The sequence below is a fragment of the Sminthopsis crassicaudata genome, chromosome 5, assembly GCF_048593235.1.
Source record: "Sminthopsis crassicaudata isolate SCR6 chromosome 5, ASM4859323v1, whole genome shotgun sequence".
NCBI lineage: Eukaryota > Metazoa > Chordata > Mammalia > Dasyuromorphia > Dasyuridae > Sminthopsis > Sminthopsis crassicaudata.
Window position 1 is genome coordinate 282,418,793 of NC_133621.1, and position 15,875 is coordinate 282,434,667.

At 38.9% G+C, this 15,875-nt stretch overlaps 1 protein-coding gene across 5 annotated transcripts in view; it reads right to left on the reverse strand.

Moving 5' to 3' along the window:
• Positions 1-1,651: 1,651 nt before the first annotated feature.
• NTN4 (netrin 4) overlaps positions 1,652-15,875 on the reverse strand; it is a 231,211-nt gene continuing 216,987 nt past the window's right edge. For all 5 annotated transcript variants that reach the window (XM_074271306.1, XM_074271305.1, XM_074271307.1 and 2 more), the window contains 3 exons: positions 11,396-11,464; positions 6,756-6,926; positions 1,652-2,355 (listed from right to left, as the gene is read on the reverse strand). In XM_074271306.1, coding sequence (XP_074127407.1) covers positions 2,219-2,355; positions 6,756-6,926; positions 11,396-11,464 — 377 coding nt within the window. In that variant the 3' untranslated portion in view covers positions 1,652-2,218. The remainder of the gene's footprint in view (positions 2,356-6,755; positions 6,927-11,395; positions 11,465-15,875) is intronic.

Genomic DNA, 15,875 nt, shown 5'->3' on the forward strand with positions numbered 1-15,875 from the left:
GAAAGATAAAACTGGAGTGGAAGCGTTTCAAAGGATTTGTGCAATAGCAATGAAGATACTGAGGTAATTATCATTGAGAACTATTTAAAGACTGCAAATGTGACTAATATGGAAATATGTTTTGCATGCTTTCACATATATAATTGATATTATATTGCTTGATTTCTCAGTGGACAGAAGAAGATCAGGTAGGGAGAAGAGAATTTAGAACTCAAAAATTTTAAAAATGTTAAAAATAAATAAATGAACCTAAAAGAAAGATTGTATAGGGTGAAAAAATGATAAGAGAATTAAGATCCAGTACATTTTAAAGTATAGAGCTAATTATTTTAAAGTCTAAGAGCTATGAACTCGAAAATAGATTTTTAATTATGTGAAACATAAAGGGACAGTATTATATAATCCAGAATTTAAGAACTAAACCTATATGTAGTATGTATGTATGTATGTATCTATCTATCTATCTGTCTATGTAGTTAAATATGAATCAGCACTGTCAAGATGAATGAGATAAAGTCAACAGAGAGCTTTTCCATGCAAGATTAAGTCAAAAGCTTGGGGGCTGATGAAGAAAGATGATGTTTGTAGAAATACAGCACACTGGAACCAGCCTCCACTCTAAATCTCAGGAAAACAACAACACAGAAATTTACTATGTATGACTGTATGTCAGTCATTTAATCTCTGGGACTTACCTCAGTTTCCCCATCATAAAAAAGAACGGGTTGGAAGAGGTGATCTCTAAGACCCATCCAGTTTTAAATCTAAGTAGTGGATTTTTTTTTTGTTTTCTCAATGCAGGAAATGGGTTGAGCTAATTTCTTGTGAAACTAAAGCACTTTAAAATGAAGATCAGGAAATCATATTCTTTTATTACATATATGAAATATAAAAACAAATTAACCACACACAATATATATATATATGTATATATATTTTTGCAAGGTCCACAGGACCTTAGAAAAATATGTTCTGTATAGAAGTGATATAATGCGATTCTTACAGCATTGAAGTTCATTTTTGTATACTCAAGTACAGAAGAGGCTGTAGGTAGTGTTTAAAAGGATTACAGAAGATGAATAATGACAAAATTGGTAATTATTTGGTGAACTGTCACATACATTGGTGAGAATAATGGAGAGAAATAATGACCATATATGCTGCAAATAAAGACATGGAGGAAAACCAGTTTAACATTGAGACAAATATCAACCACAGAAATAAAATAAATTCTATATCCACAATCATTTTTGAATTGCTGGCTTGTGCAGTTGAATAAGTGGGCTTCTTTTTAAGGTCTGTTTCATTTTATCCAGGCAGAGTTCTTCTTTACTGATGATTATATCATCTTATTTTAAATTCTTTTCTTGTTTAATTTATTTTTTAAAAAATGTTTCATCACAGCATATATCTGCTGGATCTAAATACTGGTCTGAAGTTGGGACTTCAGTGCAAACACATTTACTTTTTAAAGATTGCATCTTCAGAAAATTTCTCCAAGTGGTCGGTGGACAGCCTCTTTTACTGTCAAATTTCATTCCATACTTAGAGGGTGTGGTGGGCGCTTCAGTTCCTGTAGTTTCCCCCTCCCCACCACCACCATTATCTTCTTTCCCTTCTCTTGGTAAAAACTCCAAACTTCCACACAAAGTGGTAGGCAGTAAAGTGCTTTATACAAGGAAAGATTATTTACATGTGGAGAGGATCCATTTAACACCTTACAGACCAGAGTTCATACACAGTGAACAAAATAAGGCTCTTTTAAGAAATACCTTTGTTGACACAGGGTCCTTGGGGTGCTTAGCTAGAGTCCTGCTAATGACTTTAAATAGCATGAAATGCAAGCAACATCTTAGATGCTGGTAGGTCTTAGACACATAGTCTTAATGGATAACTGCAAAATATTATGATGCTATTATAGTGCTTCCCCATCATATATAAATTTCAGAATCAGTTCCATAAAGGCCAGTTATCAACACCTTGTTTAATTTTCTATCTCTTTATGCAAATAATCATCAACTTTTCCCAAAGAAGTTATCATATATAACTTAAACATTTGTCAAAGAAGGGATCAGATGAAACCTATTACAATACTTCTCTATGCATTTTGGCACTTTTTTTTTTTTTACATTCCAGTTTCATTTTTGAGGTCTCCTTTCCATTAAATTTGCATTTTGTGCATAGAAAAAATGCTGTTGGGGACCACACACCTTTGCTGTTACTTGCAATCTCTTTTGAGAATCTCCATGACTCTTCTTCCAAGAGCTGGTTTCCAGTGCTGAACGAAACTTTTCATATTTACAACTAGTCTGCCTGTTCTTACATCTTCATGTCCTGCGATAAGGTACTCCAAACCTAAAGGTGGAGAACAAGATAAAGAAGTATGCAACATGAAGCCTTATTTGAAAGAGAAAGACAGACCAGTGACTCCATTCTCCTCAGTGGGAGCAAGGCCCATCAGATGGGTGCCAGGAAGACTGCTGATCCGGACCACGTATTTAGCAGGTACAGAACTTACCATTCAATTAATAGACCAAAGCATCTGAATAGTATATGAAAGTGTGATTTTTCCTAAATAATTATTGAATTTGCAGAGAAAAATAGCTTAGAAATATTTACTGAAATTTTAAAAGGTATGCCATTTTTGGTGCCTTAGTTTGTTTTCCTGTATTTTGTACTTTATGTACACACACACACACACACACACACACACACACACACACACACACACACACAAAGCTGTGAAGTTTACAACAATTATGGCTAGGGATTTAGATTCCTCAGAAATAAATTGGCTAGAACATGTCTGGACCTTTGAGAGCCTCTGAATGTGGAAATAGCAGAACACCAAAAAGCTCTTTTGTTTTTCTTATTGCTGTTACAGATCTAGTCATTCATTCACTGCTGAGTCAAATAGCATTTACTGGGTGCTTGGCACTGGGTGCTGTGAGGGATAAGAAGGGAGCTGATATGGTTTCTATTGCAAGAAGTTTAAGATCTAATTGGGCAGACAAAATATACACACAGGAATCTGCCAAAGAGGAAAAACAAAAACATGACAAAGGCCTTTTGAATACATTTTTTTGAATAATTGCTATATTTCCAACTGTGATGAACTCAGCTGACTCTAAGTTAGCTTGGCAGAAGCCTGGTTAGGAAGTAGTCCACTTCCTGGAGGGAAGTCAAAACAAAAGTTAAACCATTTTTCTTTGTATTTACATTAAAAAAAGTCTAATGCCTTTAGTTTTTACATCTTATTCATTTTCAAATATATCCTTCCCCACCCCTCAGCCACCCAGCAAGCCTTCTCCTGAACAAAGATTAAAAAAGGAATAAAAAAACTGGTTTAATAAAACCGACCAATACATCAAAAGCCTCTGACGATATACGCGACATTCCACACACAGTCTCCCCACCTCCATCATGAAAGGAGGGAAAACTTTTTATTCTTGATGTTTTTTCAAAAGTCAGGGGAAGTTTCCCCCCTTAGTGCTTCCAGCTTTCATCTCAGGATAACCGCATTTTTTAGAGGGGGAAGAGCCCTTGCTGCCATCTGCACCCTCAAACCTGTGTGTTAAAAGGAATCCCCACAAAACCCATCCTCAGCATGACTGTCCAGCTCAAATTAAAAACTTCAGGTGAGGGGGAAGTCACCCCCCCCAGCAATGGCAAGCCACATCTGCCTGCTGGCCCTGGTACTTCCCTTTAGAGCTGCAAAGAAGCCTTATCTCCGCTTGACCCCCAAGCTCTTCAGATGTTCCAGGATGTTTTGGCTCTGGATACTTGGGCCATGAAAGCTCTGGCAACTCCTTCTGGCTGCCATCTTTTTTTATCCCTGGAACCAATTACCCAAGGAAGTATGGGATAAAGCTCCTTGTTTATGTCTGCCATTGAAGGCCTTCTGACCTAAGGCTCTTTGCACGGGACGAGAGCCCCAGCTTGGGTTCTTAGGTCCTGATGCTGTCATTCGGTCATGTGGGACTCTTTCACAGCCTGCTAATGGGGTTTTCTTGGCAAAGATGTTGGCGTTCTTCAGTGGATTGAAGCAAGCAGAGCTAAGTGATTTTCCCAGGATCAAACAGTTAGTAAATGTCTGAGGCTACATTAGAACTCAGGTCTTCCTGATTCCGGAACCAGAGCTTTACCCACTGAGCCATCTGGCTGTCTCCTCTTAGGCCCTACTTTGATGGAAAGTTAGAGGTGGTGTCTTCTACCTGAGAACCAGGTAGCGGATCTACAAGGCTCTGGACTTTAGTTTATTATTGTTTATTAGCACCTATATATGCCAGGGATTATGCTAAATACTAGGAATACCAAAAAAGAAAAAAGAAAAAAAAAGCCAAAAATAGCCCTTCTTGCCGAGAAGATCACACACAGTCTAACATGCAACGATCATGTACAAGTAGGATATGGACAGGGCAATGGTCTCGGAGGGAAGGCACTAAGGAGAACTGGGAAGGGCCTCTTGCAGAAAGTGGAACCTGGACTGAGACTTAGGAGAAGCCTGGAGGCGGAGATGAGGAGGGACAGAGTTCTAGGCATGGGGGGACAACCAGGTGATGACTCTTTAGGGCATGAAAGCTTTGCAGTCTGTGCTGGTAGCATAAATACCAAACTGTGATGAAATCACAGATCTAGAAGTATTTTATTAAAATGATCCAGACTTCCAGTCCCTCTGCCCCTATTAGAAGTGACAATGGAAAATTGACTATCATTTAATTTTATTAAGGGAAACAACAATGCAGTAGATTTATACAGAGCAGAAGCTCTTTTTTTCTGCTTATTGCTGTGAAAGCAAACTCAGTCATTCTATTCTTCTGCCATAGGTCAGGAGAGCTCCTGGGAGTTCTTATTTACCACCGGTCATAAGAAAGTTGAACAGATTAATTTCTTTTGCTAGGTAAGAAGGCAAGAGATTGGTTCCCAGGTCCATTTCCAGTAATCAAATGACCTGAGCTTTCTTGAAATAATTTGATATCTAATTTTCATTCACCAGCAATCAGTACCCGTTCCCTTCTTGGCGTGTAACGGACACAACAGATACACAGTCAACGCGTACTGAATGAATGTGCAAGTCTGTTCATTTACTTACATCAACTCCTGTTAATGGTGACCAAGGTGACTTCAGGAGACATGTAGGCACAGAAGGTTTCAGAATTTCCTTATCACTCTTTTTTTTGGCTCCAGTTTTTTGAGTTGTAAAAATGGAAAACACAGTAAAATAAAAGACTGTCTGGCTTTACTTTGGCCAGTTCCAGTCTTTTCTTCAAAGCAAGTAAACATGTTTTCCAGAATTCTTTGAATAACTGCTCTAAGGTTTCCAATTGTGATGAACTGAGTTGATTCTTTTGAGTCAGTTTGGCAGAAACCTGATTAGGAAGTGCAGTCTACTTCCTGGAGGGTGGCTCAGATAGTTAGAACTTTTGTTTTTAATGCCTTCCTAAGAATCTGGGCATTTAAAAAAATCCTGGCGTTGCAACAGAATTATTGCAGGCAGGAGCCTCAAAAACTGAAATCATTGAGCAAATACAACTTTAATTAATGATCTTTAGGTTCCGGAATTAAATATTTAATATCTTATTTTCTGATCTCTTTAAACTTGTTCCCACTTAAAATATTATTTTAGATATTTTAAATACTATTTTTAAAAGTATAATTTATCCTTTCCATCAGCAGAAATACACAGAATTTAGATGAAATTTCGAGATAGGGACAACACTAACAAACTCAAAAGGAATTTCATAAGTTATTTTCTCCATTTCAATATTTTTGGGGAAAATTCTTTTAAAATTATTATTATAATTTGATTATTGGTTTGTTCTTTAAAGCCAGAAGTCTGAAGAAGTTTAATATAACTTGAAGACCTGGCAATACTGGAACATAAAGGAAGCAACTGGTCCCAGAAATGGCATCCAAACAGATGATATTCACATGAACAAGGGAATGAAGAGAATTTTCCTGGAAATATTCCATGCCCCGCTCTCCTGCTCTCTCTCATCTTTTAGGTACAATTTTATTTTCTGAGTCATAAGGAAATTGAAACATCTCCAGATTTTCCTCTACCAATATCCTCTGCTTTTTTTTTTTTTTTTTTAGCATCTGCTGTTTTTTGTTTGAAATTGAAATTATTATTTAATGAAAGGCAAGATAAGGAATGAAGGTTGTTCCCCACCTTCCTCCCCACCCCTGAAGAAACAGATGCTTCTTGCTTGAAAATAAATTAATTCAATATAAGTTTGTGGATGGAATTTCACATTTGGATTTCCTTTGAGAAAAGACTTTAACCATGGTACTGTCATAAGACCTAGTTTTCACATGAAGAGTTCCCTTCCATGACAGAGGGCTCTGACTTGGTAAATTTGAAAATGTTGTATTAGTTTGTGAAGCACAAAGGTGGGAACAAGAATTTTTTAAAACATTAATTCAAGGTGAACTGATTGAATTGTTCCCAGAATTTCAAGGACAGGATGGATACTTATTCAGAGTTGTGGTTTGGAGAATAATAGTCATTATGACATCTCACAATTACACTTCAATATTTACAAACTATTTTCCTCATTATATCCCTGTAAGTATCATTATTTCTATTTTATAGAGGAGAAAACACAAGGTCACAGCATTAGCAATTATCAGCTGGATCCTAAATCCATTAACTTCAAATCCGTGGGTTTTTTCCATCTACATTAAGAGGAGCACATCTGTAGAGACTGAGTATGTATTCTAAACTTTTTTCTTTAATAAAACCAGATACTCACCAGGATTAAGGATTGGGCAAGTGCATCCTCTGTTGGTCCAAGACTCTGGATAGAGTGTTCTCTTTCCCCGTAGAATCTTTAATTTGTTGGATTTCAATACTTTTTTGATCTTCACATTGACTTCAGCATGGGAGCCTTTATCATGAGCTGATAAAATCTTTATTTTTAGCACTGTATCGACCCAATTCCAAAAGGAGAAAAGCAAAAAAACCAAAAAACAAAAAAAACAAAAACAAAAAAAACCCCCAAAAAACAAAACAAAAAATCATTACACAGTTCAAATTTGTGGAGCAACAAATATATTAACTATGGAGGAGTGCAAAGGATAAATATCAATGTTTCCCAGAGAATAAAAAAAAGACAACCATGAGGATATAAACATTTCTTTTTTGGGACCTAGCCATGTATTTACTTTCATGCTTGGCTATAAGCTCCTTGAGGATGGGGGCTCTCTTTTGCCTCTTTTTGTATTCCCGTTCCCAGTATGATGTCTGGCATAGCAATTAGCAAATGGTGACTGAATGAAGAAATAGGCTTTAAATGTTGGATTCAGTTAACAGGTATTTATTAAGAGCTTGCTGTAAGTCAAGCACTGTGCTAAGTGGCCGGGGGCACAAAAAGAACAAAAAGCAAGCCTTCAAGAAGCACACTTTCTAACTGGGGAGATGACACAAGAACACTCTGTACATACACAATGTGTCTGAGTAGATCCGGGAGATCACTCAGTGAAAGTGAAGATGATGAGATGAAGGACACTGAATCAGTGAAAGCGATGAGCCCAACTCCTAGTCCCCTGGGTAAAGATGGGGGACCAGCTTATATTGGCAGGATGGATGGTAGGTCTGTTCTTCAAGGTGACAGCATTCTTTAGGACTTCCCTGGGTTCTGCAATCTAGAAAGCGTCTGTGATTGGGGAAAAGGGGAGGAGATGCGAGGAACTGTTCTCTGCAGAAGTCCTTTCTATCCCACAGAAGCTTTTTACCGTGCATGGGACAGAGACCTCTGTCCTGTCCTAACATATAATCAAGAGTGCGGCTCCTAAGGGTCCCTAAGCCAGGACTGTGGGGTTCTGTGGGCGAAGGGCGGGCACAAGGGCGAAGCAGACAATCCTGAGGACATTCCAGGTGACTTGCAGGGGGATGAGGCTGATTTGGAGATCTGAGAGACCTCAGTTCTAGCAGCAGGGCAGGGCACTGCAGCGGAAGAATGGCTCTGGTTGTATGCTGCAGTAAGATGGAGTGGGTCTGGGAAGCAAGGTCCTTGGGAGGGTGATCTAAAGTGGCTGCAGGAGAGACAGAGCTGGGAGGGCGGGGCATTGCTGCTGAATATCAAAAGGAATGTATGTGGGATTAAGGCAATGCCAGGCTCCCAGAGAGGCTGTGAGGATCAACTGAGGAGGGTATAGTGGTAAAGCACTAAGTTCAGGGCCTGGCAGAGAACAGCCACTTGTGAATGTCAATATTGTGCTCCCTTCTTTGTGACCCTCCATTTTAACAAATCACTAGTACACAAGAGCAAGATGGGAACTAGAATAAAAGTCTCAAAGACAGGTGATTCTAAATCTGGAGTTCATGAAATTTTCTTTTAATATGTTGATAACTGTATTTCAATATAACTGAATTTCCTTTGTCTTCCTATGTACTTTATTTGTGCATTTAAAAACATTACTCTGAGAAGGGCCCCTTGGGCTTCCCCAGACTGCATGAGGGGTCCATGATCCAGAAAGGTTAAAGGTCCCTGCTCTAAGCTTCTGCTCTGAGCTTTTGCTAGCTTTTTTCCTAGCAGTGAGAGCTTTGGGTACTTGGAGTGACCCGAGAGAGGGAGGGTGATGGAGCCAGACAGGAACTTAAAGCTCATCAAGTTAAACCCTCATCTTACCCCTTTCCACTTCTGACTCACCCTGCTCCTGCCTAACTCCTCCCGTGGTGTGTGACGGCCTGCAGACTGTACTCCCAGCCCTATACCCCCAGCTCTTTCACCTTCTGGGCTAGACTCAACCTTGACTCCTCAGAGACTGCAATATTCTATGACTTGCAGCCATGAAACATTGCCAGAAGCCTAGTGTCATTAACAGAACAATGAGATTTCCCCAGAACACTCCAGGCTACTCGCCTCCTCGTATTCATTTCTGGAGCCAGCTCATCGTGAAGTGGTAGTGTTTGTAGAAGAGGTATAGACTGGTAAGTGAGCTTTATAGTCTGGACAAGGTGGGGATTATTCATCCACTTAGCTTCCCTGTGTAGAAGGTTAATCCAAACTTTTTTGAACTATTATGAATCAAACTGAGAAAGCTTTATAATGCCGTGGGACTTGAGACAATCAGCAAAATGAAGTCTACAGGTAGAAACATCTGGAGGAATTCATTATGAGAAAACCCTTTTCAATTTCTGCTCTGTTCTGGACCTCATCGGTAACAGTGGTAAACATCTCTGGGGGAGTATTTGCCCTCCTATTTTATGCTTTGCTTGATAAAACTCCCGGAATTGCCCTCTAGGTCATCTTCATTATTGTAATTTTCATAAAAGCTTATAGCATTCTGATATATGTGGCAGAAACCTCGTCAGAAGAGAGCTTTTAGAATTTTATTCCACCAAATCACTGCTTGTATGAGTGGAGAGGACGTATTACACTGGAGAACTACTGCCAAGGGAGAAGATAAAAGAAGATTTAGCAGTGGACTGGAAAGATAGGGTGAGGGAGAGGCCTGGAGGATGACAGCGAGGTTCTGAGCTGCCTGGAAGAATGGGGGTGCTCTTGTCATTAACAGGGAAGTCTGGAAGAGGGGAGAGGGCTTGGGAGGAAAGATAACGCCGTCCGTTTTGGACAGCCCATGTTTGAGATGTGTTAAGAGACAGTCGGTGTTGTGAAGCATGGATATGAATTCTCAGAAGAGAGGTCAGGGCTGACTTGGGAATCATCTACACGCATGGGAAGAGACGAGATGACTAACGAGGAGGGCCCAGGGAGAGCCATCCCTTCAAGTAGTGGACAGGCCCTGGAGGAAGGTGTAAAGAAAGAGCTGTCAGATAGATGTCAGGAAAACCTAGGAAAAAGAGAGTATCTAGGGGAAGATGGTGATCGGCATTATCAAAGGCTGCAGGGAGCTTTAGAGGGATGCGGACGGATAAAATGCCATTAAATTTGGCAATGAAGAGCTCATGGGAACTGTGGACTGAGAAGTTTTAGGTGAATGATAAGGTCAGAAACCAGAGAGCAGGGGGCTTACAATCAACTCAGTGAGAGGACAAGTAAAGGCACCGAGACCTTCTCGAGAAATAAACACAGGAAGACAGATTTGGGAATATAGCAGAGATGGATGAATATTTTTTTTAAAAGCTATTTTTTATTCTTTTGGTATCTTCCCCTCTTTCAGAAAGCTTCAGAATCAGTTCTTCAGAACCTCAAAATTACATTATTTCTCCCTTTATATATATGTGGCTTAGTCTCATATGGGACATCTGAGACTGTGATGATAGGAACTGAAGTTATGATAGTCCTAACCTCAATGGTAAAAAGAACATTTTAAAATGTCTTTTTTCCCACTTTTTATCTGGGAACTATCCTTCTAGTTAAGTCCTTAAAGGCCCTAAAAATGATTCTTCTTAGTTGAGTCTCTTGTCAAGCTTTCTTTAAATAGTTTTCTACAACTACATCTCACTGTTTTATGAAATGTAGCTGCTCATAATCTTCCCCAAAAAGATTTTACAAAGGGGTTTATGTTCTAAACTCACATTCCTTTGGCTACCATATATTTCTTTTTTATTTTTAATTTAAAAATTTTTTAATTGAAGCTTTTTATTTTCAAAACTTATGCAAAGATAATTTTTTTGCCACTGACCCCTGTAAAACCTTGTGTTCCAATTTCCCCCTCTTCCTCTCACCCTGTCTCCTAGATGGCAAGTAATCCAATACATATTAAACAGGCCACCATATATTTCTGTTTTGCAAGGAGATCAAGAATTTTACTGGTTAGGCTCTCATATTTCATAGCAAATAATTTGTAACTGTTAACTTCTTTGGGGAATAGTTATAAACAGCATCAAGGATAAAAGCATTGGATATGGAAAAATATCTGCTTGGTCACATTTATTCCATGTCCATGTAATATAGTATTAAACATCCCCCTACTATCTGTATTTGATAATTGTGTTTGAATTTAACATGTATTGATTGGTCACCTGCCATCTGGGGGGGATAGAGGGGAAAAATTGGAACAGAAGGTTTGGCAATTGTCAATGTTGTAAAATTACCCATGCATACATCTGATAAATAAAAACTATTAAAATTAAAATAAAATAATTGTGTTTGAGCTTGAATGTCAGAAGCCTTTATTTTCAGTTCACGTTTCCCACCCCCTTCATTTATAAGTCTCATCTCATTCTCATAAGAATTTGGTGCTGCCAGAGACCATCAATAAATTTTTCTTCTTGGTGAGTGTACCAGTCTCTACGTTGGTCCAATACTGAGTTAGCCTGTAGTAGGGTCTTTGGCAGTACCACACAAGACAAATATTTATTAGGGCCTGAAGTAGGCTTAATATACATTTCTAAGGCCTTTTAAGAATTCATTCATTCTAGATTCATCTAGAGTATTGACGGTTCTCAGGAGCAAAGAAACCAATTTTTTTTCTTGTAACTCACCATATGAATACTTCATCCCACAGAAGATTTTGGGGTTTCCTAACGATTGTTCTTTACATTCACATTTACCTAAAAAAAGTAAACAAAGATTCATTTTCATGAGCAGTATAAAGATGGAAATAAGTAACAAGTAAATTCAAGGAATATAACTATACCCTCAGAGTGCTTAAGAGAGCAATAGCCACAAATACAAATGATAATTAGACACCTAGGAGAAGAATGGAGTTGCAGAACCATTTAATTTGATAATGGAAGGATGAAGAGAGAAAGTGTGAGTACTGTCATAGAATTTCAGATTTCTCATCAATAGCAGAAATTCTCTCTGTAATATTACCCACACATGGTCATTCAGTGGCTTTTAAGTAGCATTTAAGACCATTTTTAAGACCATGGGGATCTCTGCACACTCTCAGGCAGCCCCTAATTGTTAAGGCTTCTCTGTTAACGCCTACCCAAGCTCCTGATTCTGTTCTCTGAAGTCAGGCAGAACCAGTTTAACCCTTCTTCCTCATTAAAGTCCTTCAAATATCTGAAGATGGATAAAGGGTTTCTCCTAGTTCTACTCACTTCACTTAGTATTAGTTCATGTAAGTCTCTCCAGGCCCTTCTGAAATCATCCTGCTGATTATTTCTTATAGAACAGATCACTGTACACGGCAACTACAAGATTATATGATGATCAATTCTGATGGACATGGCTCTCTTTAACAATGAGGTGATTTAAGCTTGTTCCAATGATCTTGTGATGAAGAGAGCCATCTGCATCCAGAGAGAGGACTGTGGGGACTGAGTGTGGATCACAACACAGCATTTTTTCATTCTTTTTGTTGTGGTTTGCTTGGATTTTATTTTCTTTCTCATTTTTTTTCCCTTTTTGATCTGATTTTTCTTGAGCAGCAATATAAATATAAATGTATAAATATGTAAGCCTGTATTGGATTTAACATATATATATATATATATATATATTTATTTTTTTTTACCATATTTAATATATACTAGATTACATGCCATCTAGGGGAGGGGGTGGAGGGAAAAGAGGAAAAATGTGAATACAAGGTTTTTCAAAGATCAATGTTGAAAAATTATCTTTGTATATATTTTGAACATAAAAAACTTCAATAAAAATAAGCTTAAATAAAAATAACAATAATATTCTATAACATTCATATACCATAACTTATTCAGCATTCTCCAACTGATGGACATCCACTCAGTTTCAAGTTTCTTGCCTGGCCATTTTTCTAAAAGGTTGGTGGGTGGGACTAGTGGACTTAGTCCTCCTTTCCCTTTTTTCTCTCTCTGTCCCTCACCAAAGTCTTTAAGATCGAAGGAAGTTTTATTATTAGTTTAAGTTTTAGCACTGCACAGATAGGACCGCATAGTAGGCAGAGGAGAAGAAAGAAGGAAAGGTAGAATAATAGGTGGTATATCATGAGCCTGATAAATTTATCTTGGGAAGATGGGCATGCTTTCTCCAAAAGGGAAGGGGAAGGCAAGAAATAGGACAGGAGATAAAGATACATGGTGAGATGGAGAAGATAGAACTTAAGAGCCTCCTTCTTCTAAGTTGGAGGGTAGGTCATCTACTTGAGAATGAAGGGAGTTGGTGTTGGGCTGTGGCTTTGAGAAGAGTGGCAAAGATAGGCAACAATTACTGCAGAGAATGTAATAGGGAGACCATTAACAAAAAGAAGGATTTCCAGTGAGCACTGATGTCCTAATTTGAGGTTAAATAGCATGAATTTGGAGTGCAGCCAATCTGCTTGGGTTCTGTGACTTTCCTTAGTTATTCTAGAAACAGAAGCAAAGAAAGCGGTGGGATTTATCTATTACTGGAGTTGGTAAGGTAGGGAAATCACAAGTTTAAGGGGGAAAAGGAAATTTAGGGTCTTGGGTAGAAGATGGTGGGCTGTAATGTTGGATTCTAGGTTGAAGGAATAAGGGAGAGATGAATCCAGAAAGAGGCTGATAGACTGGGAGGAGATGGAGATTATAAGGAGAGAAAAGGACATTTTATTCTGAATGGAACTGGCTTGGTATTTACAATACAATGGGTTATCAGTTTTCTCAGTGCCAAGCTAAAAGTGATTTGAGAGCAATTAGGGTCTGAACCTCTTTGATGTTATTTAACTTTTCACATGTTTGCCTATTTTGTCCAGCCCTAACCTCCTCCTTTTTCAGGCAGGAAGCCAACTGGATTGTAGGGGAATGAAGGGCACTGATAAAGGAAGAATAATGAAGTAAGAGTTAACTATATTAACATATTAGCAGAAAAATAATTTAGTTTGGACAGATTTATAAAATCATAGAGAAGGAAATATGATAAGTGTGAGAAATTGGATAGAAAATGCTAAAGACTAGTTTCATGATTTATTTACATTATTTAATTTATACAGCTTTCCTAGCTTTTCTGTGGCACATGTGATGAGGGAAATTTTTTGTCTTTTTTGAGAGAAAACTTACAGTAATATTTAACCCATGTATTTAAAACCATGTTGGCTGGGAAATCCTTTTAAACAATGGCTGATGGGGTTATTTTAGAATAGCAAAGGCCCTACCAAGAGTTCGGAGAATCTGAGATAAAAGTCTAAAAACACACTAGTCTTAATGCTCAGGACAGGGAGAACTCAAATTTTCTGTCCAGCTTAAAAGTATCCACTTGTAACCATGACCATACAACTTTACAGAAAATAGTTGTTTTGGTAGGGGCTAATATGGCTGAAAAACCACACAAAAAATTGGGTGAGTCTCAATCTCTCCCTTTTCTAAGACTATAAACTGTAGTCCTGTGGCTAATCAGCATCAGTTCTCCACACCAGTGAAACAAAAGGTTTATTCCATGCATTTCCCCCTCCCCCACTTCCTTAGCAAGACAGAGAAGCCATGAGATAATGATAGGATATGGACAGGAGCCTGGGCTTCTAAGCTACCCCATGGACTAGTGGGGGACGTTTCTGAGTTTTTTTGTCTGAAACAGGAGGGATCCGAACCAGAGATTCCAAGTCTCCTCCGAACATCCTAATAGTTCTCTGATAATTAGCCTGAGCAGGAAGAGGCACAAGAGTGTCATGGAAAGAGTAAGAGAGCCATTGGTTTGGTCTCTGATGCTTCCTAGCTATGGGACCAGGGGCAAGTGACTTAACTTCTGCTTGCCTCATTTGTTTTCATATGAAATGCGGATAACGGGGCTGTCTGCTTCCCAGGGTGGTGTGAACCAAATGAGACAAATGTACACAAAGCACCCTGCAAATCTTAAAAACTTGTGGTAAAGACTGGCAATTATGAATTTTAATGCAACTGCAGCTCAGGGTCAACAGGATCCACGGGCATCCCAATAGGGGGCACCTTCAGGTTCTCCTCCTAAAAGAGCTCAGTGGAGAAATCAAAGCTGACTCGAGTGACAGGACCAAACAGTGGAAGAGAGGCAGGTATTCTTGGGGGGGGGGGGACGCCTTCGGAGGTCTCCACAAAGCCCGGCTGATGCCCCCACCAGAGACCCTGGCAGGCCCCTGTAAGGCACTCCAGAGCTGAGCTTCTCTTTAGGTCCAGGCCTATAAACACCCCGGCACCCCTTTGGCTGCTTCCTCCTACGTCTTTTTCAGAAGTCCTGAATAACAGCACTTAGAACTGTTAGCATTTTGGAGTGTGAGGAGGCCTGAATTTGCAATCCCAGCACCTATTTGAGATGATGAAATTCAAGCCCAAAGATACTTCTAGCCTAAGATTAGCCTGTGGTGGAGCCCAGAAGCCAGGTCTCTGCTCCCTTATCACAATATCTTATGGTCTTTGTATTTTGGGGAGGGAGGAAAACATGTCTCCCAATAAAAGCAACTTAAGGTTTATGGAGTACTCTACCTAAATGATTTCATTTGATCCTCAAACCAACCCAGTGAGATAAGTGCTAGTATTATCATTTTACAGATAAGAAAACTGAGGTGAAGTGATTTGTTCAGAAGTGCTGTTATTATTATTATTATCTCATTTTACAGATAAGAAAACTGAGCTAAAGTGACTGGTTCAGAGTCACCCAGTTGTGATTATCTAGTAACTGTTCTATCTACTGAACTAGGGGATTTCACCCTGGTGATGAGATTTGTAACCTCCTTTCCCTTGATTGGTTAGATGGCTTGAGAATTGCCTTATCTAAACAGTTTTTTATTTTTCTTGTGGTCTATCCGATAATGAGCCATCTAGGCCCAGCTTCACTCTTGGCAGAGCCTTTGAAAACCCGGGGTCACCCCCATGCCATGCAGAGGCTCTGGAATAAGATGTCAGGAATTATGGTGGCCGAATATTAAAACCGACACTAGGCTAAAGCTTTGCTGGTGAGGTCTCCCCTTAGCTGTGTATTTTCAAAAACTAAATCTGGAAGAGGAAAAAACCTGTAACTTGCTATACTGGGTTATTAGAAAGTTAAAGAAATAGGATTGTTTACACTACTGAAATATTAGTCAAAGCCAATTTTGTTGTTCAGGAA